Source organism: Oncorhynchus masou, chromosome 13 (genome assembly GCF_036934945.1).
Source record: "Oncorhynchus masou masou isolate Uvic2021 chromosome 13, UVic_Omas_1.1, whole genome shotgun sequence".
NCBI classification, from domain to species: domain Eukaryota; kingdom Metazoa; phylum Chordata; class Actinopteri; order Salmoniformes; family Salmonidae; genus Oncorhynchus; species Oncorhynchus masou.
In genome coordinates, this window is record NC_088224.1 from 68,031,927 (window position 1) to 68,056,513 (window position 24,587).

The 24,587-nt window shown below is 44.8% G+C and overlaps 1 protein-coding gene across 1 annotated transcript; it reads left to right on the top strand.

Moving 5' to 3' along the window:
- The first annotated feature begins 233 nt into the window (after positions 1-233).
- Positions 234-24,587, top strand: c2cd3 (C2 domain containing 3 centriole elongation regulator). The gene is made up of 35 exons (XM_064984850.1): positions 234-394; positions 975-1,244; positions 1,357-1,514; positions 1,665-1,867; positions 1,961-2,127; positions 3,805-3,937; positions 4,176-4,328; positions 4,476-4,614; positions 4,846-4,961; positions 5,083-5,289; positions 5,473-5,582; positions 5,783-5,901; positions 6,060-6,191; positions 7,636-7,876; positions 9,576-9,817; positions 10,175-10,326; positions 10,472-10,711; positions 10,867-11,054; positions 11,291-11,474; positions 11,964-12,136; positions 12,252-12,384; positions 13,168-13,342; positions 13,445-13,538; positions 13,873-13,953; positions 14,053-14,682; positions 14,889-15,227; positions 15,408-15,546; positions 16,190-16,254; positions 16,370-16,572; positions 16,755-16,888; positions 17,161-17,307; positions 17,482-17,672; positions 20,082-20,973; positions 21,139-21,247; positions 23,616-24,587. The coding sequence occupies exons 1-35, from the start codon at positions 343-345 to the stop codon at positions 23,736-23,738; spliced, it is 6,834 nt and encodes a 2,277-aa protein (XP_064840922.1). The 5' UTR covers positions 234-342; the 3' UTR covers positions 23,739-24,587.

The window sequence follows — 24,587 nt, forward strand, 5'->3', positions numbered from 1 at the left end:
AACAAAAGCCTCAAATCCAGTACCCACAAATAATTGAAGACTAGGATTTGTGAACGTTGATTTTAATTTCACCATCTATGATGATGGTGGACCTGATACATTACAGTATTGTACAGAACAGTGCTGCTCTCTAGTGGTGACTGGTGCTGGTGATGAGAGGTTGGAGTTGCATTGACACAACTTCCCACAGTGCACCACGGGATAACAGCGGCGGTTTTTGGATTAGAGGCGGGACTGAGGAAAGTTAACGAACGTTGTTGCTCAGGGACAGTTTGCACTGACAACTTGTTTACATAATGTAATTTAGGTTTAATATTGTCACATCACATTCATTGGTAAGGAATGAAGACAAAAAAATTGAAGTCTACCAAATGTGGAAGCATCAGGAGGAAAGGTAGCTAGCTACGAACAACGTCAATCTCATTAGCTAGCTAACGCTATGCTGCTGGCTGTGTGTGGTGACTGGTGAAAAATGTAGATTCTCATTTGAAGCTGCTTGCTGCTAACTAGTTAGCTGCATGCTAATGACATGGATATAGTGAAAACTTGCAACCTCAATTGATGGACCTAGTAGCTAAGCCAATTTCTGTCGCTTGTTTGTTGTTGTTGCTAGCTAGCTTGTTGTTGCCAGCGAACAACAACAGAACGTTACCTGCACTGACTTTGTTTATTAACGCTAACTGGCCCCATATATATTTTGTAACGCGCCAGAGTAAATATGTTTCACGGGTGCTAAATTTCTCTTCGCGGTAGGAGCAGGGTGTAATTTCTCCAAAATACGAAATAAACTACTTTTTACCGCCTTGTGTCCAGGCGCATGCCTCGTAATGCAGATCCGAATCATGCACGTTGACCTGAGCTAGTACTTTTTTATATGAACTAGTACTTTTTTATAACTAACGTTAGTAGTAGACATTTATTTTACGCTGTAAGTAACATCATGTAAGGTACATTAACAAAAAAAAATGTTGCAGTCCCCAGTGATGTGTCCCCAACCACAAGCCTCCCTCCACTGGTTGAGGGTCAGCTGCGATGCTTTCTACGAGTGACAGTAAGCAGAGTTTTATGGACAGTCCCCAAGCCTTCCCCGACAACTTTTATCAGATTGCGCTGGTGGGGAGAGTCTTCCAATGGGACCCACTTCAGACCACGGGATGGGTCACAAACGACACAGAAGACTGTGAAGTCCACAGCTCGCTTTCCCATCCGATGTGGGCCGAAGCAGTTCACATCCTACTTAACAGGTAACTATTGCATGCATGGTATGCCACATTGTGTGATCCAAGCTGTCTTCAGAATATTCAAATGACCTCCTTATGCTGTTGATTTTCCCTATATATGTTGTCTGTATTACAGATATGGGCTCTCTGGTGCTGGAGGTGCTGACAAAGCCAGAACACCTGCCAATTGCTCGTGCTCAGGTTGCTGGGATTTCTTGTCTCTCTCTGTCACACTCCATCAGTGGGTTCTTCACCCTGTTGTCTCCAACGTCTGAGAAGCTTGGAGAATTACAGGTAGTTAGGCTGCAACCCAATTGAAAATGTGTTATTTCATTCTGATAAACCACAAAGCATCTATCTTGCTTTCCCAGGCTCTCTGTTAAAAAACATCAGTGAATTGGATGAGTCTACATATAGATTGTTCTTGATTAACATTTTTTCCAGGTGTCGCTTGCTCTGGAGGCCCTGACTGAAACGTACGACAGCAGCTGCTCAGTTCCCACCATAGACATGAGTACCGAAACGGCTGTGTCTGCATTCAGGTCCACAGTGAAGCCAGCATCTCAACCAAACATTCGGGTGGTGCCCTCCTTGTCCAGACCACTCTCTGTCAACAGTGGGAAAGAGTCAGGGAGCATTACGCCAAGGTAGACAATCTATTAATGTCATAGATCTACTGTCTGTTCAAGCAGCTTCTCTCTTGTTTCAGTGATGCTTTCATGCTTTTGTAATATTTTCAGAGGGAAAGACCATTTGTACTTCCAAAATGCTCAGACGGAAAAAAAGACTGACTTGGCACTTGAGAACCAAAAGCCAACATCAAGTAGATCTCAACATGGACAGGAAGCGGCAAATCCAACAGTGCAGGAATCAACTCACGGACAGACCACCAACGACATACTTTCAGGTTGTAGCCTACTACAGCATCATCATGTACATACTGTAAAGGGATCATATACAGGGCATTTGGAAAGTATTCAGACCCCTTGACTTTTTCCCACATTTGTTACATTACAGCCTTATGTACATAAGTATTTAGTCCCTTTATACATTACTTTGTTGAAGCACCTTTGGTAGTGATTACAGCCTCAAGTCTTCTTGGGTGTGATGCTACAAGCCTGGCACACCTGTATTTGGGTAGTTTCTCCCATTCTTCTCTGTGGGTCCTCTCAAACTCTTTCAGATTAGACGTGGAGTGTCGCTGCACAGCGATTTTCAGCTCTCTCCAGAGATGTTAGATTGAGTTCAACTCCGGGCTCTGGCTGGACCACTCAAGGACATTGAGACTTGTCCCGAAGCCACTCCTGTGTTGTCTTGGCTGTGTGCTTGGGATCGTTGTTCTGTTGGAAGGTGAACCTTCGCCCCAGTCTGAAGTCCTGAGCGCTCTGGAGCAGTTTTTCATCCAGGATCTCTCTGTACTTTGCTCTGTTACTCTGTTAATCTTTCCCTCGATCCTGACTAGTCTCCCAGTTCCTGCCGCTGAAAAACATCCCCTCAGCATGATGCTTCCACCATGCTTCACCATAGGGATGGTGCCAGGTTTCCTTCAGAAGTGACGCTTGGGATTCAGTCCAAAGAGTTCACTCTTGGTTTCATCAGAACAGAGAATCTTGTTTCTCATGGTCTGAGAGTCCTTTAGGTGCCTTTTGGCAAATTCCAAGCAGGCTGTCATGTACCTTTTACATCCGTCTGACCTGATTGGTGGAATGCTGCCGAGATGGCTGTCCTTCTGGATGATTCTCCCATCGCCACAGAAGAACTCTAGAGCTCTGTCAGAGAGACCATCGGTTCTTGGTCACCTCCCTGACCAAGGCCCTTCTCTCCCGATTGCTCAGTTAGGCCGGGCGGCAAGCTCTAAGAAGATTCTTGGTGATTCCAAACTTCTTCCATTTTAGAATGATGGGAGGGCGCTGTGTTCTTGGGGACATTCAATGCTGCAGACCTTTTTTGGTACCCTTCTACATCTGCATTGCTTGCTGTTTGGGGTTTTGGGCTGGGTTTCTGAATAGCACTTTGTGACATCGGCTGATGTAAAAATGGCTTTATACATGTATTTGATTGATCTGTGCCTCGACACAATCCTGTCTCTGAGCTCTACGGACAATTCTTTCAACCTCATGGCTTGATTTTTGCTCTGACATGCACTGTCAACTGTGGGACCTTATATAGACTGGTGTGTGCCTTTCCAAATCATGTCCAATCAATTGAATTTACAACAGGTGGACTCCAATCAAGTTGTAGAAACATCTCAAGGATGATCAATGGAAACAGGAGGCACCTGAGCTGAATTTTTGAGTCTCATAGCACAGAGTCTGAATACTTATGTAAATAAGGTATTTCTGTTTTTTGTTTTTAATACATTTGCAAAAATGTCTAAACCTGTTTTTACTTTGTCATTATGGGATGTTGTGTGTAGATAGATTAGGATTTTAAAAACATTTAATCAATTTTATTATAAGGCTGTTACGTAACCAAATGTGGAAAAGGGGAAGGGGTCTGAATACTTTCTGACTGCACTGAAGGCGTACAATAGAGAAACTGTCTTCTTCTGCTAACTTCCCTACTGTATCCTTTCCTGTTTTAGTTATTTTAGAGCGTGGAAGCAAGCTTAGAAATGCCATGGTGGTATCAGCTTTAAAGTCTGACATGGACTCTGAACTGGCTCTGAAAGACACTCCTCTACCTCTTCCAAAGGACAACATAGGAGCACCACCAATGTTAGTATTAAACTAAGTTCAGGGGCCGTATGTATCAAGCGTTTTAGAGTACGTAGGAGTGCTGATTTAAGATCAGTTTTGCCCTTTAAACCATAAGAAAAAAGACATGGTTAGGGGGAATCTGATCCTACATCAGTGCACCTACTCTGAGATGCTTGATACATATGGCTTCAGTCCTTTTAAAAATCTCTCTCATTGACTTATGCGTGGCTTAGGGAACTTGTTTTTGTTTCTTTAGGCCGTCCATTCCTCCCCGTGGGAGGCTACTGCAGAACATTCTGCATGCTGACTCCAGTCTCCTGCAGTCTCCCCACAGTCCCCCAGACTACCTCAGCCCAGACTGTTCTGCTGCTGACACTGAGAACAGGGCAGTGGATCTGCTACTGGGCAGGTAGCCTTGACCCCCATCTTAGCATATTAAGAAACAAACAAAACTGTATTTACCTAGTAATTGGTACCAAGTTGATTAAACGTATCAGTAACTGTGCAGTATAGATCTATAAGTAACTGTGTGTCGTGTTCTTTCTCCTTCTGTTAGTTTGAACGGATCTGCTCTCCCTATCTGGGATGGAGAGGGCTCTCCTCCTGATTCTTTCCTCAGTGTGTATGGAGACAGTGAACTCAATGACCCACAGTATGACCAGAGCCTGCTAGAGAACCTCTTCTACAAAGTTCCTGTGAGTGTCAGCCACCAGTCACCTGTCCTCTGTTTACCAAGGAAACAATGGGTTTCTGCACTCTTTTCTAGTCCTTAATAAAAAATGTTGTCAGTTATACGTACGCAAGTTTGAAAAAGCAGGATAATGGAAAGATGGATACCTGCACTCTGTTTACCAATATTACCGTATATGTTTACATTGGCAATACTGTAGCCTTTCGGGTCACTATTTTACCTCTGTGTCCTTCAGATGTCTAACAGCAGTCCAAGTGATGACGACAAGGATGGTCCTTCTCCAAAGAAGAATCTCAAGAAGAGGGGTGATGATAAAGAGCTGAGGCACTCTGGTCCAAAGAAAAGTGGAGGGTCAGTTATACTCATTTCTGCTGTTGTCTCTACTAGTGTCTCTGTCTTTACTTTGTAAAGATATATTGAACATTTCAAAATGAATTTAAGTCATTGTACAGTAATGAACCTTCTGTGTCAGCCTGGACTCAGAAAATGTGCAGACTCCAGGGACTGGGGATATGCTTCCTGGGCTGTGTATGGACCAGCTCACCGTCCTAGGTGAGGTCCGGTTGGCCAGAGTAGTGATTCACTCCCTGACTGTGCCTGCCGACAGCACCACCACCACACCACCTAAGAAGACGTCTGGCAAAGGGAAACCTCCTCGACCCCTCTCCTCTAAGAAATGGTATGCACCATAATGAAACATGCCAATGGGCACATTCGTTTTGCATCACTCGGTTCCCTTTAGGATGCAAAACTAACACGCCCAATATTTCAAATGTTTGTCTCCCCTTTTGTTTGATTACCATTATAATACAGAAGTTCTATCTTTTGTCTGCTCCTGCTTCATGTCTGTCTCTTTTCATAGCTCCTATTTTGTGGAGTACCTGTTCCCCGTAGCTTCCAGCAGGCATGATCCTAGTCAGGCCCTGGCAGCAGAGGTGACACGAGTCTTCTCTAGTAAAGTTCCAGGAGGTGGTAAGACTTTAACATTGTCAGATTGTGTCCTTTATGGCACCCTGTTTCCTATATAGTGCACTACTTTTGGTGCCATTTGTGTTGTAGACACATTTCTTTAGCATTATCAGAGAGTTTGATATTTCAATTTATATTGTGAATTATTAGGAATGATAACATGAAGGTTTTGTTAAAGATGTCTGTCTCACTCTGCATTGTAGTGGTGAACTTTCAGCAGCTCAATGTGTTTCCAGTCCACTTCAGTGGGTCAACTATTGAGCAGTGGTGGGGAACAGAACTCACATTTAACATCTACTTCAGAAACAGCTCCCAGAAGAAAGTATGTGGACACTTGTATGACAACAAAAATCTACTTTCTTTTATGTTTTATTGTACAGTAACCAAGCCTCTATGCTGCTTTACCCAAGTTATGTAGTTATAGATAGTATATAGTTGGTATATTGCACCTTAATGGATGTGTTCTGTGTTGTTCTGCAGCCTGTAGCCATTGGCAAGGCTGTGTTCCCCCTCCGCTGTCTACTGCAGAGGGAGCAGCTGAGTCAGACTATCGTTCTGCCTGTCCAGAGTCTGCAGGGGACTGGTGAGAGCCAGGACATCGGCTCCCTCAAGGTGAGCCTGTCTGCCACTGTCCACCATTTTGTCTACATCCCAAATGGCACCCTATTCCCTTTATAGTGCTGTACTTTTGACCAGAGCCCAAAGGGAATAGGGTTACGTAGAAAAGATGGTACTATTTGGGACACATCCTTTGTTTACGTTTATCATATTTAGGTGGTTGTTGACATATTGAGTGTATTGTTGGATTATTACTCATTATCGGCAGACTCAACAGCCTTGGTTTCTCAAATGACTGCCTAGCCTGGTCCACCAACTGCTTCTCAGATAGAGTTCAGTGTGTCAAATCGGAGGGCTTGTTGTCCGGACCTCTGGCAGTCTCTATGGGGGTGCCACAGGATTCAATTCTTGGGACGACTCTTTTCCTTTGTATACATCAAAGATATCGCTCTTCCTGTTGGTGATTCTCTGATCCACCTCTACGCAGACGATACCATTCTGTATACTTCTGGCCCTTCTTTGGACACTGTGTTAACTAACCTCCAGACGAGCTTCAATGCCATACAACTCTCCTTCTGTGGCCTCCAACTGCTCTTAAATGCAAGTAAAACTAAATGCATGCTCTTCAACCGATCGATACCAGCACCTGCCCGCCTATCCAGCATCACTACTCTGGACGGTTCTGACTTATGTGGACATAATACCTAGGTGTCTGGTTAGACTATAAACTCTCCTTCCAGACTCACATGAAGCATCTCCAATCCAAAATTAAATCTAGAATTGGCTTCCTATTTCGCAATAAGCATCATTCACTCATTCTGCCAAACACACCCTAGTAAAACTGACTATACTACCGATCCTTGACTTCGGCGATGTCATTTACATAATAGCCTCCAAAACTCTACTCAGCAAATGGGATGCAGTCTATAACAGTGCGATCCATTTTGTCACCAAAGCCCCATATACTACCCACCACTGCGACCTGTATGCTCTCGTTGGTTGGCCCTTGCTTCATATTTGTTGACTGGAACGAATTGCAAAAATCACTGAAGCTGGAGACTCATATCTCCCTCACCAACTTTAAGCATCAGCTTTCAGAGCAGCTCACAGATCACGGCACCTGTACATAGCCCATCCAACTACCTCATTGTTGTTTATTTTTCTCCTTTGCACCCCAGTGTCTCTACTTGCACATTCATCTTCTGCACATCTATCACTCCAGTGTTTAATTGCTAAATTGTAATTATTTCTCCACTATGGCCTATTTATTGCCTACCTCCCTTACCTCATTTGCACACACTTTAGACTAGACTTTTTTCCTATTGTGTTATTGACTGTTTGTTTGTTTATTCTATGTGTAACTCTGTGTTATTATTTGTGTCGCACTGCTTTGCTTTATCTTGCCCCTGTCGCAGTTGTAAATGAGAACTTGTTCTCAACTAGCCCACCTGGTTAAATAAAAATAAATACAACAATCCCTCCCTCTTTGTTTCTCCAGGTGTCACTTGAACTGGCTGCAGACAACAAAGATTTCTCATCAGCCAATGGTCAAAGGTCAGCTGGAGCTAGTTACAGAGCCCCCTCCCATGCCCTGACCAGTCCCCAGAGAGAAGCTAGCCCCTCAAGGGTGGACATGACAACCATTAGGCCTCAGCATCACGACACTAGAGGGGAGGATATCCCTCTATCTACTGTTAATAGATATTCCAGGACGGGAAAAATAACTGTGGCCCCTCAAGGTCAGTAAAGGAAGGGAACACACTCAACTCATCCTTGTGTGTAACAAATAAAAAGACTACTAGGAACAAAAATCAATCACATACAGTTGAAGTCGTAAGTTTACATATACTTAGGTTGGAGTCATTAAGACTCGTTTTTCAACCACTCCACAAATTTCTTGTTAACAAACTGTAGTTTTGGCAAGTCAGTTAGGACATCTACTTTGTGCATTACACAAGTAATTTTTCCAGCAATTGTTTACAGACAGATTATTTCACTTATAAATTACTGTATCACAATTCCAGTGGGTCAGATGTGTACTTACACTAAGTTGACTGTGCCTTTAAACAGCTTGGAAAATTCCTGAAAATGATGTCATGGCTTTAGAAGATTCTGATAGGCTAATTGACACCATTTAAGTCAATTGGAGGTGTCGCTGTGGATGTATTTCAAGACCTACCTTCAAACTCAGTGCCTCTTTGCCTGACATCATGGGAAAATCTAAATAAATCAGCCAAGACATCAGAAAAGAAATTGTAGCCCTCCACAAGTTTGGTTCATCCTTGGAAGCAATTTCCAAATGCCTGAAGGTACCACATTCATCTGTACAAACAATAGTATGCAAGTATAAACACCATGGGAGCACGCAGCCGTCATGCCGCTCAGGAAGGAGACACGTTCTGTCTCCTGGAGAGTAATGTACTTTGGTGCGAAAAGTGCAAATCAATCCCAGAACAACAGCAAAGGGCTTGTGAAGATGCTGGAGGAAACCGGTACAAAGTATCAATATCCATAGTAACCTGAAAGGCCGTTCAGCAAGGAAGAAGCCATTGCTCCAAACCCGCCATAAAAAAGCCAGACTACCATTTGCAACTACACATGGGACAAAGATTGTACTTTTTGGAAAAATGTCCTCTGCTCTGATGAAACAAAAATAGAACTGTTTGGCCATAATGACCATCGTTGTGTTTGGAGGAAAAAGGGGGAGGCTTGGAAGCTGAAGAACACCATCCTAACCGTGAAGCAAAGGGGTGGGAGCATCATGTTGTGGCGGTGCTTTGCTGCAGGAGGGACTGGTGAACATCACAAAATAGATGGCTTCATGAGGAAGGAAAACATCTCAAGACGTCAGTCAGGAAGTTAAAGCTTAGTTGTAAATGTGTCTTCTAAATGGACAATGACCCCAAGCGTACTTCCAAAGTTGTGGCAAATGGCTTAAGGACAACAAAGTCAAGGTATTAGAGTGGCCATCACAAAGCCCTGACCTCAATCCCATAGATGATTTGTGGCCAGAACTGAAAAAGTGTGTGTGAGCAAGGAGGCCTACAAACCTGATTCAGTTACACCAGCTCTGTCAGGAGAAATGGGCCAAAATTCACCCAACTTAATTTGGAAAAGTTATGTGAAAGGCTACCCTAAACATTTGACCCAAGTTAAACAATTTAAAGGCAATGATCCCAAATACTAACTGCGTGTATGTTATCTTCTGCCCCACTGGGAATGTGATGAAAGAAATAAAAGCTGAAATAAATCATTCTCTCTACAATTCTGACATTTCACATTCTTAAAATAAAGTGGTAATCCTAACTGACCTAAGACGGGGCTTTTTTACTAGGATTACATGTCAGGAATTGTGAAAAACTGAGTTAAATGTATTTGGCTAAGGTGTATGTAAACATCCGACTTCAACTGTAAATGTTTTTTTTATGGCCCCACAAGGTCCCTCACCTCTCACCAGCCTTCAGACATCTCATGACAAACCTCAGGCCCATCAGGTGGTGGAGGAGGACAGTGGGGTTCTGCTGCATGCTTTGCTCATGGTGCCTAATGGAAAGGACTTTAGCTGTGGACCCATGCAGCCTCCTAATGTCTACTTGAACTGTAAGCTCTTTGGCCAGGATGAGACGTCCAGATCAGTGATCAGCTGGGGCCAGGCAAACCCCTCGTTCAACTTTGTACAGGTAACTAACTGATGGAACAGATTCATTTTATACCCAGTCAGCGTGATGCTGCTGAAGGCAGAGGAGGCTGGTAGGATGAGCTATAGGAGGACGGGCTTATTGTAGTGGCTGGAGTGGTTTAAATGGAACAGAGTCAAACGTGGTTTCCATATGTTTGATACCGTTCCATTGATTCCATTCCAGCCATTACAATTAGCCTCCACTGGTTAAGGGTATTCATATCATAGGCGATGAAACCCCTTCCAAATGGGCCCTCAGCCTAGTCAAAAGTAGTGAACTATAAAAGGAATAGGGTGTCTTTATATGATGAGATTCTGTCTGCTTGGTAGATGTGAGTTTAAATACTCTGTTTCTCAGATGGCTCCTGTGGCCTTGACCTCGAGGCTGCTAGAGAGGATGAGGAACAATGTGATGGTGATTGAGGTTTGGCAGAGAGCAGGAAGCTTAGGGCAGGATCGGCTCCTAGGGCTGGTCAAACTACCCCTCCACCAGTTCTACATGTCCTTCAGGTGAGGGAAAGGTTTGAAATACATTATCTTGTTATAACTCAACCTTTGTACTATATATAAATGAGTCATATTACACCTGTTATTATGGAAACAGCTACTCAATACAATGTATTTTTGTTTGATTGATTCTTCTTTTGTTTTTCAGAGATCCCAAGATTTCCCACCTTCTGCTTCAGGCTCAGTACCCAGTGTTAGGCGTGGACAGCTACATGCCAGTCATTGATGTGTTTTCAGGCATTATTAAGGGCAACCTCCGGGTGCTTCTAGCCATGGGTCTATCTGTCCAAATAGTATCTCTGCAGCATATGAGGGATGAAGAACTTGGCTCTGTGTCTCATCTCCCAAGACCAGCCCATTTGCTGGATCACCAACCACACAAGGAACAAAATTTTATTAGCTATTAATTTTTTTCTGTCTTTAAAATGTTTTTAATGCAAGTTGTTTCAGGATTTTGCTGTTCAATGTTATTCATACAAGTCCAGGATTTCAGGGTAAATTCAATTCCAGCGGTCCTTGTAACAGTTTTATCCTTGTTATCCTCCAGGTGAAGCAGTCTCCCGAGGAGACTATGAGAGAGCACTTGTTTGTGGTGAGAGTGGAGAGAGTGAAGGGGCTGACACCACTACAGTCTACAGTCTGGGGGGAGGCTGACTGTTATGTCCAGTACACCTTCCCTACTCAGGAGGAGCCTCCTGCTCAAAGTCTGGACCCAAATCTGTTAAACTGCAGTAAGCAAATAGCTCATGTTTAAGTTTCTTGTCTTTGGCTACATCCAACCATATACCCTTTATGGTGCAGTGCATTTGACAAGGGCCCTTTGTCTCAGTGTTGTAACAGTTAACACTGCACTAATATTTTTCTTGTTCTAGCCTTGAATACACATTTATCACATTTGACATGAGGGTTTGAGGTCTGTTGTCTGTTTATCCTCTGCTAATGTACTGTCCATTTCTCTCCTCCCTAGGTGTGAATCTGAGGCAGTTCCGTACCACCACTACCCTGTGTGTTCCTGACCCAGTGTTTGGCCACAGTGAGAGTCATGTGCTGCTGGCTCCTGTAGAAGTCCCAGTCCAGAGACTGCTACTCAGCTCTTTCTCCAGCCAGGGCCTGGCCAATGGAGGAGGCATCCCATTTGAAGTGTGGTGCAGGTCAGTCTGTGAGCCCTGGTCAAAAGTAGTGCACTATATAGGGGTGGCAGGGTAGCCTAGTGGTTAGAGTGTTGGACTAGTAACCGGAAGGTTTCAAGTTCAAACCCCCGAGCTGACAAGGTACAAATCTGTCGTTCTGCCCCTGAACAGGCAGTTAACCCACTGTTCCTAGGCCGTCATTGAAAATAACAATTTGTTCTTAACTGACTTGCCTAGTTAATTTTTATTTATTTTTTTACCTTTATTTAAGTGCCATTTGGGACAGAACCTGTTATGTCCCTCCTGACCACTCGAGGCCAGTATACGCGACGCAACGTTGTTTTATCCTGGTCCCAGATCTATTTGTGCTCTTGTCAACTCCATTGCTGTCATTGTCAAGCCATGTTTGGTGTCAAGTTGACATGATACCACAAACAGATTGGCACTCAAGCTTCCATAGTTTTTTTTAGACTGGTGGTTTAATGGAATTTATTTGACCCACCTTTGCAGGTACTATTACCCAAATGTCCGGGACCAGTTGGTGGCTAAAGGGATGCTGCCCCTGTCCAAGCTGTGCGCCATGGTGACCATGCAGAGACAACAGCCCACTGAAGCCCAGGTCTTCTCCCTTCCGCTGATGCCCAGGACTGACAGCCCTGCTGGACACCAACCTCAGCCCTCAGGTAACACGTGCAGGCAATGCTGTACTGTACTTACAAAACCTGAAATCAAGACACTTTCCTTACATACATACATACAGTATTTGATCAGTTAACTTTGTTGTATGTACTCTCCAAGGATTGCTTGATGTGTTTGTTCATTACAAACAACGTCCGTTGATATCTGATGTAAGGAGTGGGGGGGCTGCCTCTCGGGTGGTGACCATGGTGGTTCAGGTGCACAGGGCAGCAGGACTACAGGCAGCAGCAAGGTACTGCCATCTCTCCCTCTCTATTCCAATCATTGGAATGTTCTGAGTTTTTATTTATTTAACCTATTTTAACAGGGATGACATATTGAGACCTAGGTCTCTTTTCCAAGTATGCCCTGTATAATATTAATATATCACACACATTTAAAATACAAAAATACAGTCATGGTAAGCACAATTAAAACTTCACAAATCACCCAGAAAATGCTTACATTCCTCCACAAATAAGTCCACAATCAATACTTTAAATTGCTCGAAAGGAACCAGAACATCAAGATGAAATATATTCAAAATATTACATTTTGTTACAGAAATACGGTGCATTAAAACTAAAAGCAGATTTACCTAGCTCGGTGGAGACCATAGGGACCTCAAGTTAACCAATCCTGTGAACGTGTTAGGCAACTCAAGTGTCTATACTTCAACCGCAAAGTTAGATAAGACAAGTTTAGGAAGTAGGGCCTTGTTAACAAAAAAGGACTAATGTAGAGATTTACGGGTCTTCAGCGAAGTCCAGCTACCATTTGATACAGGATACAGTGATGACTATCAAAACTGTCACCTGTAACAAAATGAAGGGCACTATGGTAGATGGCATTCAAGGTTTAAGAGTAGAAGCTGCACTTTGATAAATATTCACTGCATTTCAATTGGTTCAATCAAACCAAAGCCCTTTTTATGTCAGCGGTTGTCACAAAGTGCTTTACAGTAACACGGCCTAGTGCTTTACAATAAATGTGCATTTAAACTCAATTTGTTTCTAACAAACATACACTCCCACAGGGCTTTGTCAGAGCAAGATGAAACGTTTCAGTACTATGCTGATGTTGGGGTGAATGTGTACGTTACTGCCCATCTCTCCTTCCTGCCTGAGAGTGAGAGGCGCAGTACCCGTGTGGCCGCCAGGACCTTCTGCCCAGAGTTTGACCACCACACCGAGTTCCCCTGTGAGCTGCAGGTGATGGAACTCACATGATGTAGATGAATACCTGTGTTGTTGTCACAAGTTTTCCTATGGGACAATAAAACAAGAATTGAATTAATTAATTGGTTCATACAGGTCCAGAGGAGCTCTGGGGAGACCTGCAGCCTGGCTGAGCTCCTGCAGGAGGCCACAGCTGTCTTCACTCTCTGGAATAGAGACAGTCGCATGGGTGAGGAAGCAGCTGCAATGGGATTTAGTCATACAATCAGAATACTGTGCATGAATTGTTTTATTTGTTATTTGTTTATTTGGTATTTATTGGGTGCAATTGTAAACAAAAGCCATATCAGACATTTAATATATCCAATTGACAATCATGGGTTCGCTGCAGCTCAAGTACAGCTCAAGTACTCGATCCTACAAGTTGGGTTTTAACGTCAATTGTTACAAGGAAATATTATTATACAATTTATTTTCACAGTTTGCTCATCTTCCTAATGTAACAATGATGGAATCCAATGGGATTTATGTATTTATGCATTTTGTGTGTTTTATTACTGCAGTGATGGTCAGCGCGAGATCAAAGAATACTCTGTTGGGTACAGTGAGAATTCAGCTGGCTGATCTCATCCATAAAAGAACAGGTTCAGTATGCTGTGTAATACACTCAGTCAGTGCTGTTATAAGGTCAGTGGGTCAGTCTTTACCAACCAACCGACTGCTAACGTGTTGTAAATTCCCAGGGATCAGTGGGTGGTTTGGAGTGTCTCTGCCGAAGGACCTGACCTCATCCCTCAGACATCACATATTCGTGGGCGGCCTGGACATCTCCATCAACTTTGCACACCATTCAGATAGAGAGAAGGTCATCACTGCCGCCCAGGGCCTGGGCTGGGAGGTGGGGAGGGAGGAAGAGGAGCTACCCAATGAGGGAGATACGTGGGCTGAAACTCCGAGGACGGTGTCCCTGACCATGTCCATGCCCAGAGCTTGGCTGCCTGTCCACTGTCTCCTCCTGCCTGGACACAGCGAGCTGCAACGCTCCACCTACTGCTACTTTAGATATAAACTCTACGACGGAGAGGCCTTCTGCTCCCAGCTCAGACACCCTGGCCTGTCTGTGGCGGAGGAGGGAGGTGGAGGGGAAGAGGGCCTGGCCACGGTGGCCTTCAGAGGAAGCAGGACTGTGGAGCTGAGGAGCAGCCAGCCCCTGCTGTGGTACTTCCGGGAGGAGAAGCTTGAGATTCAGATGTGGGTGGCCTTTGGGAAGGACAGGAGACCAAGGCCTCATGACATGGACCGGCTGGTGGGCTCAGCCTTCGTCGACCTCTCCTCCCTGGCCAAGATGGCAAGGCACAAGCTGAATCTCAGTGGTACATAATACTAATAATACATTTACTAAAAAAATAAGACATTTTATTTGCTCCTTTCAAGATACTAAATTGCACAGTACTGATATAACTAACAGTCAATGACGACCTCAAACTAATCGTTGACTATCTAGCCTTTGTAAATGCTATGTTGTAATATAATGTTACATAAGGGTCATCAGTAACACACCAGTGTTTTGTTTGTGTAGGTGTGTACCCCCTGTTCAGGCGCTCCGCCCCAGATCTGAGTGGAGCTGCCCTAAGGGTCCACATCACCCTGACCCCTGGATCCCTCCCAGAGGCGCACACACCTGGAGGAGGGGACAGCCAGGACCAGGAGAACTGTGACAGCCAGGGAGAGGAGAATGAGGGAGGGCAGGGAGTCCCTTCATCCACAGCAGCTTTGTCCAGACAGTCTGGAACACCCAGCAGACACCAGACCAAGTCCTCAGTGAGTGTCGAGCCTTTACAGCCCTTCGAGGTCAGCATGGAGGACACGTTCACTGTCACCATCACTGTGGACAGGGCCATGCACCTCAGTCTTAAAGGTACACAGATTGCCTCCCAAATTGCATCCTATTTCCTATTTAGTGTACTACTTTTGACCATTGCCCATAGGGAATAGGGTGCCATTTGTGACACATCCTTCCAGTAGGGTCATCCATTTTAATTGTGTCCTTTAACACTTTGTTGATGAGTCTGATGGTTGTGTTGCGTCTCCTTGGCAGGCTGTCCTCTAGCTGAGCGTAGTGGAGGGCTGCCTAGTTGTTGGGTGTCCTACGTCACGACTGACTCTGCTGAACCAGTCACCACAGCTCTCATAGCAGACAGTCACTGCCCCGTCTGGGACCACCAGCAGGAGTGCAGGTAGACTACCTGTGTACCATCTATAGCTTACTTTAGAGGTTTAGACAACACATGGGTTAAAGTTATCCGTCACAGACAGATTTGCATCATATGGATTATTTTTATTTAGTTTTTCATATTGAAAAGGACTGGAATTGGTCAAACTCAGTTTAATACATTTATAAAATCATCCTCTTTCCCTTAAAACATGATGGTCATAACTTTTTGGTATGAAAGGGGATACAATACAAATCTCTTATCGCAGGCATTTAGCTGATGTCCTTCATTACGATATGTAGACTATACTAGAGATTGGAGATAAAATTCAGGTTTATTTTGAAAAAACTGGTGCACATTAATGTTAACGTATTGTTCTATTTATCGTTATCGAATCAATTCAGGCAATTTATCGCAATATGGATTTTTTGGGGGGAGATATCTCTAGTCGTGGTATTTATTTTAGTTTTAACCCCTAAAACTCATACTGTTTATGTAATATTCAGGTTTAATGGGCCCAAATATGTAAAAGTTATGAATCCATATTAAGGATACTTTCGATGATTATGAACAAATGTGCTGTTGATATTATTGGAACATGCCTAGTTTAGAATGCCCTCTGTCAGACCGTGTCACGCTGAACTAATATACTGTTTGATAATCACAGGCTGTCAAAGCAACTTCTTCTGGATCCACAACAGTCCCTGGTGTTCAAAGTCTGGCACAAAGGAGGTACAGTACAGCAATGTAGTAATACTCTAGCTGTCAACCAACAATTCTTGAAGGGGATAAAGTTAGTGTTTTAATGTTTAATGCACTTCATTAGTCCTGTGTCTTGTCTTGTTAGAGGTGGAGCGGGTGATTGGGTTTGCCTCAGTGGACCTGTCCCCTCTCCTGTCAGGCTTCCAGTCAGTGTGTGGCTGGTACAACATCACTGACTTCAATGGCCAGTGCCAGGGCCAGCTCAAAGTGTCTGTCTCCCCACTTAAGGGAGTCCAGGAGCTGCGGGGTCAGAGACAGGCTGTGTGTGACGGCAACAAAGACTCCTCAGTGAGTACAGCAGTGGCTTTCACTGTTAGTCTGTATTAAGTTCTTCCTAAAGCATCTTAGCATTTAGTAAGTAGGTAAGTAACCTTGTCTGAGCCAGAATGGATTTGAGTGCATCAGTGTTTTGTACTACTTGTATATCTTTGTGGGTTTAACAGCCTTGGTGCGTGTGTTTTATTTGTCAGGCTTTGTTCCAGACCCTGCCCCTCTATTACCACACGACAGCCACATACAGCAGCTTCCCCTCCCACGTCAGCCGCTACACAGAGCAGAGGATCAAATCCACACCCCACCACCTAGACAGGCTGCTGCCAGAAAGGTACTGTAGGGCTCGTCTCTAGCTCTGTCCCTCACAATTCTTTCTTTAACATGCAAGTAATCCATTTCAATGAGATGCAACATAAAGTGTATGGTATCATACAAACCTACCCTTTGGAGAACCACTTCAACAATTCATAATGGTGTTACTTTTTTTTTTCCTGGTCTCCTCTCCTCCTGCTCTCCCCCTTTCTGCTATCCCCCTCTCCCTGTCGCCACCTCCTGCTCTCCTCCTCCCCCTTTCTGCTCTCCCCCTTCTTCCCGATGTCTCAGGTCCAGTGAAAGTGACCGGCATGATGAGCACATGGACAGGGTGCGACTGTACCACCAGAGTCTTCAGGAGGGGGGAGGGGGCCACCCCACCAGTGCTGTTGCGGTGGACACCCATCCCTCCAGCTCCGTTCTGTTCTCAGCACTCCGGTAAATGATTGGAACATTAGGTCTGCATCCCAAATGACACCCTATTCCCTATGTAGTGCACTACTTTTGACCAGGCCCTATAGGGCGGGGCTGGACTGTTTACTGTATACCCACACAGAAAGTGTCACCGAAGTAACTTTTCAATAAGGAATGTGCTTGTTGTGTTTGTTCTAGGAAGAACCTAAGTGAGTTGGATGACATCCAGAGGTACTTCAGCCATAAGCTGTCCACCCCTACCTTCCCCTCTCAAAGTGAGCAGGGCCAGCGCTCCAGACTGGACGAGCACCAGGTCTCAGACACAGACTCCTCCCAGCTCCTTCTCAAGTCCACCCGCCTGGTTGGGGAGGTTAACAACCTCATCAGTGGTGAGATGCTCTTCACCTGATTAGTCCCAAATGGCAGCCTATTCCCATAGGGCTCTGTTCAAAAGTATAGCACTTTTTATTTGTATTTTTTATTTTTTTCACCTTTATTTAACCAGTTAGGCAAGTTGAGAACAAGTTCTCATTTACAATTGCGACCTGGGCAAGATAAAGCAAAGCAGTTCGACACATACAACGATACAGAGTTACACATGGAGTAAAACAAACATACAGTAGGAACAAGTCTATATATGGTGTGAGCAAATGAGGTGAGATAAGATAAGGGAGGTAAAGGTAAAAAAGAGGCCATGGTGGCAAAGTAAATACAATATAGCAACTAAAACACTGGAATGGTAGATTTGCAGTGGAAGAATGTGCAAAGTAAAAATAAAAATAATGGGGTGCAAAGGAGCAAAATAAATAAATAAAATAAATTCAGTAGGGAAAGGGGTAGTTGTTTGGGCTAAATTATAGGTGGGCTATGTACAGGTGCAGTAATCTGTGAGCTGCTCTGACAGCTGGTGAGGAAGGTAAGTGTTTCCAGTTTCAGAGATTTTTGTAGTTCGTTCCAGTCATTGGCAGCAGGGAACTGGAAGGACAGGCGGCCAAAGAAATAATTGTTTTTGGGGGTGACCAGAGAGATATACCTGCTGGAGCGCGTGCTACTGGTGGGTGATGCTGTGGTGACCAGCGAGCTGAGATGAAGGGGGGACTTTACCTAGCAGGGTCTTGTAGATGACATGGAGCCAGTGGGTTTGGCAACGAGTATGAAGCGAGGGCCAGCCAACGAGAGCGTACAGGTCGCAATGGTGGGTAGTATATGGGGCTTTGGTGACAAAACGGATGGCACTGTGATAGACTGCATCCAATTTGTTGAGTAGGGTATTGGAGGCTATTTTGTAAATGACATCGCCGAAGTCGAGGATTGGTAGGATGATCAGTTTTACAAGGGTATGTTTGGCAGCATGAGTGAAGGATGCTTTGTTGTGAAATAGGAAGCCAATTCTAGATTTAACTTTGGATTGGAGATGTTTGATGTGAGTCTGGAAGGAGACTTTACAGTCTAACCAGACACCTAGGTATTTGTAGTTGTCCACGTATTCTAAGTCCGAGCCGTCCAGAGTAGTGATGTTGGACAGGTGGGCAGGTGCAGGCAGCGATCGGTTGAAGAGCATGCATTTAGTTTTACTTGTATTTAAGAGCAATTGGAGGCCACGGAAAAAGAGTTGTATGGCATTGAAGCTTGCCTGGAGGGTTGTTAACACAGTGGCCAAAGAAGGGCCAGAAGTATACAGAATGGTGTCGTCTGCGTAGAGGTGGATCAGAGACTCACCAGCAGCAAGAGCGACATCATTGATGTATACAGAGAAGAGTCGGTCCAAGAATTGAACCCTGTGGCACCCAAATAGAGACTGCCAGAGGTCCGGACAGCAGACGACCCTCCGATTTGACACACTGAACTCTATTAGAGAAGTAGTTGGTGAACCAGGTAAGGCAATCATTTGAGAAACCAAGGCTGTCGAGTCTGCCGATGAGGTTGTGGTAATTGACAGAGTCGAAAGCGTTGGCCAGATCAATGAATACGGCTGCACAGCAATGTTTCTTATCGATGGCGGTTAAGATATCGTTTCGTACCTTGAGCGTGACTGAGGTACACCCATGACCGGCTCTGAAACCAGATTGCATAGCAGAGAGGGTATGGTGAGATTCGAAATGGTCGTAATCTGTTTGTTGACTTGGCTTTCGAAGACCTTAGAAAGGCAGGGTAGGATAGATATAGGTCTGTAGCAGTTTGGGTCAAGAGTGTCCCCCCCTTTGAAGAGGGGGATGACTGCAGCTGCTTTCCAATCTTTGGGAATCTCAGACGACACGAAAGAGAGGTTAAACAGGCTAGTAATAGGGGTGGCAACAATTTTGGCAGATACTTTTTGAAAGAAAGGGTCCAGATTGTCTAGCCCTGCTGATTTGTAGGGGTCCAAATTTTGAAGCTCTTTCAGAACATCAGCTGTCTGGATTTGGGAGAAGGAGAAATGGGGAAGGCTTGGGCGAGTTGCTGTGGGGGGTGCAGTGCTGTTGACCGGGGTAGGGGTAGCTAGGTGGAAAGCATGGCCAGTCGTAGAAAAATGCTTATTGAAATTCTCAATTATAGTGGATTTATCAGTGGTGACAGTGTTTCCTATCTTCTTTGCAGTGGGCAGCTGGGAGGGGGTGTTCTTATTCTCTATGGACTTTACAGTGTCCCAGAACTTTTTTTCTCTCACTATATAGGGAATAGGATGAGATTTGGGGTGCATACCTATTCAAAGGGTATCCAAAATGTTACTTCATGTCCACGTCTTGGGGATTGCCTTGTTAATTTATTATACTGTTATTAGTGTCGGGCCACTCAACACATCTCTTTCCTTTTTCCAGGTCTACAGGGACATCATCGCATGGAGACAATACCTTCTAGCCCCAAGAACAGCTCAACAACTCCCCCTGTTCCAGATGACCACCACCTGCCCGAAGGCTATGAAACATTCCCCCAGAGTGCTCCATGTTTCCATAAAGCATCAGGCTCCCCCCAGGAGGATTTGTCTCCTGTCCCTTCACCTGTACCATGTATGTATCAGGAACACAGTGATTCTCAGGCTGATGAAGAGGAGGAGGACAAGGCCCCTGCATCTGAAGATGATGGAGGAGGTCCCAGAGAGGATGGAGATTATGAGGAGACCGTGGTAGAGCCCAGGCCTCTGAATGAGTTTGCATCTCTAACAGACAGAACTAGCCCCTGGACCAGCTTGCTGTCAGACCCAGACCTAGCCTCTCTGGAGAGTCTGGAGACACCAGAGGAGCGCCAAGCCTTGGACTACTCCTACCACCCCAGCCTCACCCAACAGGAGGGGGATAGGTCTGATCTGCTGACTGACACCCTGCAGGCTTGGAGGTCTAGTGAGGCCATAGGCAGCAGACTAGAGGAGAGGGAGCAACATGTTAACTCTGAATTCTCTCATGGACCAGACACAGATGAGGAGGAAGACGCGTTGAGTGATGGTGAGAGGACACTCCAAACCTCTGACAATGAGACAGCACTACATCAGGAGTCCATCACTGCTGCTCTACACGAACAGTCCTTATTGTGTAGTGGAGAGACTGCTAGCAGGGTTCCTGGTGACAGAGAAGCTCTGTCAGAGGTTGAGACCTCCGGGTTGTTGTACGACACAGCTGCTTTCTCAGAAGAGGACACAGAACATGTTGTTGTCACATCTGACACATATCAGCCAGAAACGTTCCTACACAAAGAAGACAACAGGAAGTCTAAACAGTATCCTTGCATTGTCAGCATTGGTTTCTTACCTCTTTGTTATTCTAACTGTTTAGCTAAAGCTGTTTTTTATTTATTTTTTATAACAGTTTCAACATGGACCCAAGAATAAATACAGTACCCGCATGCTTGGTTTTGCTTGTTCCTTAACTGCCTTTTGTCCAGCTCTGACCCCGTGGAGATCCCTAATTTCTTCCTCTCATCTCACCACATGGAGGCTTCTATGAGAGCGCTATGCATAGCACCTGTCTTCCCCCTGGCCTCTTCTGACCCAGTAAGTACAGTACCAGCCCTGTCCCCTCTTTCTCTCTCTGCCTCAATCTGCTTTACTTCTGCTTCTGGGTTGAGCCTGAATATGCTATTATAACAGGTTTTTACAATTCTAGACATGAGTAACTGAGACCCAGATCAACATTTAGAGTAGTAGCAAATTCCACTAAAAAGATTGATTGTTGCATTACAAGCCATGGGTTACAGAATATTGATATACTGATATATATATATTGATATATATCAGGCGCACGCTGCTGACTAATAAGGAAACTGCCTCTACAGTCTTGAAGTTGCCAAGTCATCATCTTCCAGTGCTAATATTCTGTCATACCAATGCCAAAGGAGAACATAGCTACTAATAGGTCACTATGTACCATTCCTCGTCCAGCTTGGATGTCGGCGAGTAAAGGGGGCCAGTATAGGAGTCACACAGAGTGCACCAGTCTATTTTTTTGTATGAATTTTACCCCTTTTTTCTCCCCAATTTCGATCTTGTCTCATTGCTGAACTCCCCAACAGGCTCGGGAGGCGAAGGTCGAGTCATGCATCCTCCAAAACATGACCCGCCAAACCGCGCTTCTTAACACCGTGCTGCTTAACCCGGAAGACAGCCGCGCCAATGTGTCAGAGGAAACACCGTTCAACTGACGACCAAGGTCACCTGCAGCCGCCCGGCCTGCCCCAAGAGGTTGAGAGAGCCCGATGAGCCAGCTAAAGCCCGTCCAGCCAAACCCTCCCCTAACCCAGACGACGCTGGGCCAATTGTGCACTGCCCTATGGGACTCTCGATCAAGGACAGCACGGGATCAAATCCGGGACAGTAGTGACGCCTCTAGCACTGTGATGCAGTGCCTTAGACCTCTGTGCCACTCGGGAGTCCAAGAGTGCACCAGTCTAGACCAGTCTAGTGACTGCAAGAACTGAGTCACTCTCGTAACTGCAAGAGCTGAGTCACTCTCGTGACTGCAAGAGCTGAGTCACTCTCGCGACTGCAAGAGCTGAGTCACTCTCGCGACTGCAAGAGCTGAGCCACTCTCGCGACTGCAAGAGCTGAGCCACTCTCGCGACTGCAAGAGCTGAGCCACTCTCGCGACTGCAAGAGCTGAGCCACTCTCGCGACTGCAAGAGCTGAGCCACTCTCGCGACTGCAAGAGCTGAGCCACTCTAGCGACTGCAAGAGCTGAGTCACTCTCGCGACTGCAAGAGCTGAGCCACTCTCGCGACTGCAAGAGCTGAGCCACTCTCGCGACTGCAAGAGCTGAGCCACTCTCGCGACTGCAAGAGCTGAGCCACTCTCGCGACTGCAAGAGCTGAGCCACTCTCGCGACTGCAAGAGCTGAGCCACTCTCGCGACTGCAAGAGCTGAGCCACTCTAGCGACTGCAAGAGCTGAGCGACTGCAAGAGCCGAGCCAGTGCAGCAGCTAGTAGTATAAGAGGCCACCGCCTTCTTTAAAATATACTTCTACGGTGGGGGGCTTTTATCATGAGAGAAATTGTTTTTCCTGCCCTGAGGATTAGTCTTTAGCAGTGGTGTGATCTCTCTCAAATGGTTGCATTGCTAAGGAGAAAATAACCGTTAAGCTCATCTTTAGAGAGAGGGAGAAACTCAGGGCGCTCCACACGCCATTGACTGAAATATCATAAAACAAGAACCCTGAGTGTCTTTCCGTCTCAGCGTTGTGTTGACCTTTAACTGTGGGGTCACAGTCACTGGGCTGATATGTCTGTCTGTGTGGTAACACACTTGGCAGTCTGGCTATGGGAGATTTAGGCCTACTATTTGTGAGAAAACAACATTTCTTGTCTTTTATCATTAATAGGTCAGGAGTTGTTCTAATGAGAATAATCATTTTGGTTTGGCTCATAACTTAACTTAAATAACTAAAGGGCATCTGTGGTGATAGGGAGGTATGCCTGCTTGTCCGGGCCCCTGCGTCAGACTGGCATGTATCCAGTTTCAAGAAGGGGGTGTGGAGGTGCAGTTGTTTATCACGCAGTGGGACTACAGAGTTCGCAGGACATGTCAGAGAACTGGTTCCAGCTAGTCACTCAATGCTAAAGGAAACTAGTTCCAGCTAGTCACTCTGTGCTAATATTAAAACAAACATCTGACCAGCCCTTTTAAGAGTAGAGTTCATCGTGATTGATCACATATTTGTATGTATTTGACCAATGTGGGGCTGGTTCTATTTGATGGAGGAAGGACTGACTCATTAACACACAATGGTAGTGTTAATCTTTGCGTTTTCACATTTCTTATCTCCCAGTATCTCCATTTAAAGCCTAATGATGCATTTTGTTTGCTTGCAAACTAGTATCAATAGGCCAGTTTCTATGCTAAACAATTGATTGAATCTCTTTTTTGCAGAAAAAGAGTTCTCTTCGCCGCGTTCCTCGTCCCAGGCCCAATATACCACCGTCGTCCATGAAGAAAGAAGAGACCAAGAGAATAGCAAAGATATTTGCATCTCATTTTAAAGACGAACATTAGCACTTTCTCTAAATGCTATTTGATATTGTGTGTCGTGCTGTATATACGGTTGGGTGCATGTTTATGAATGACCACACATCTTGATTACATAAGTGGCAGCTCATGGACAGTGCTTTCTAATTATGTAAAGAATATGTACATTTCATTTAAGTAGTTTTTCTATTGTTTTTATAAATTAAATGGTTTTGCCAGTGTAACTGATATTTTATTTATTTATTATTAGGTGTGTACCCATGATCACTGATGTGGGAGACTCCCATAGCCTTTTAAGGATTATTGTCACAGGGGAAAACATTTTTTCTAATAGTCAAAAGGGCATCAAGTGTTGACCCCCTTGTCCAGTAGTCCTTGTTTTACCAACAAAGTGATGAACAGTTTGTTCTTAAAGTGACATCACATTTGTTTGGATTTCAGCAGCTGTCATGGTAAGTGGGCTGGTGTTAGGATATGTATGTAATAGTTGTATGTTGTTCTATTCTCTGCGTCACAAGGCAGTCACACACTATTCAAGAGCCGCTTCTGTTCCTGAAACCAGAGACTGTAGGAACTTCTGACAGTGAAAACGTGCACTAGCTCAGGCACACAGCCTCTCATGGACATGTATGGATTGGCTCAGCAGATGGGTGCATGGGCGTTTTTATATATATATAATTATGGAGTGTTACATAATTATTATAAAGTCTAAATTAGCTCTGTGCTATTTCAACAAGTCTTATTGCCTTGGCTCCCTGCTGCAATGAAATTCATTGGATGTAATACCTTTTGAGTTTAAGACAACTACTGTATCTTGCATATCGGCTGTTCATTGTAACTGAAAATTACCAATTACGTAATAAATGATGTATCAGA

Excerpts from the sequence above, each read along its gene's own strand:
- c2cd3 (XM_064984850.1), top strand. The coding sequence starts at position 343 with ATGAAGACAAAAAAATTGAAGTCTACCAAATGTGGAAGCATCAGGAGG. Across the intron at positions 3,938-4,175 it reads AACATAGGAGCACCACCAAT|GCCGTCCATTCCTCCCCGTG; the intron begins GTTAGTATTAAA and ends TTGTTTCTTTAG. Across the intron at positions 10,327-10,471 it reads CAGTTCTACATGTCCTTCAG|AGATCCCAAGATTTCCCACC; the intron begins GTGAGGGAAAGG and ends TTTGTTTTTCAG.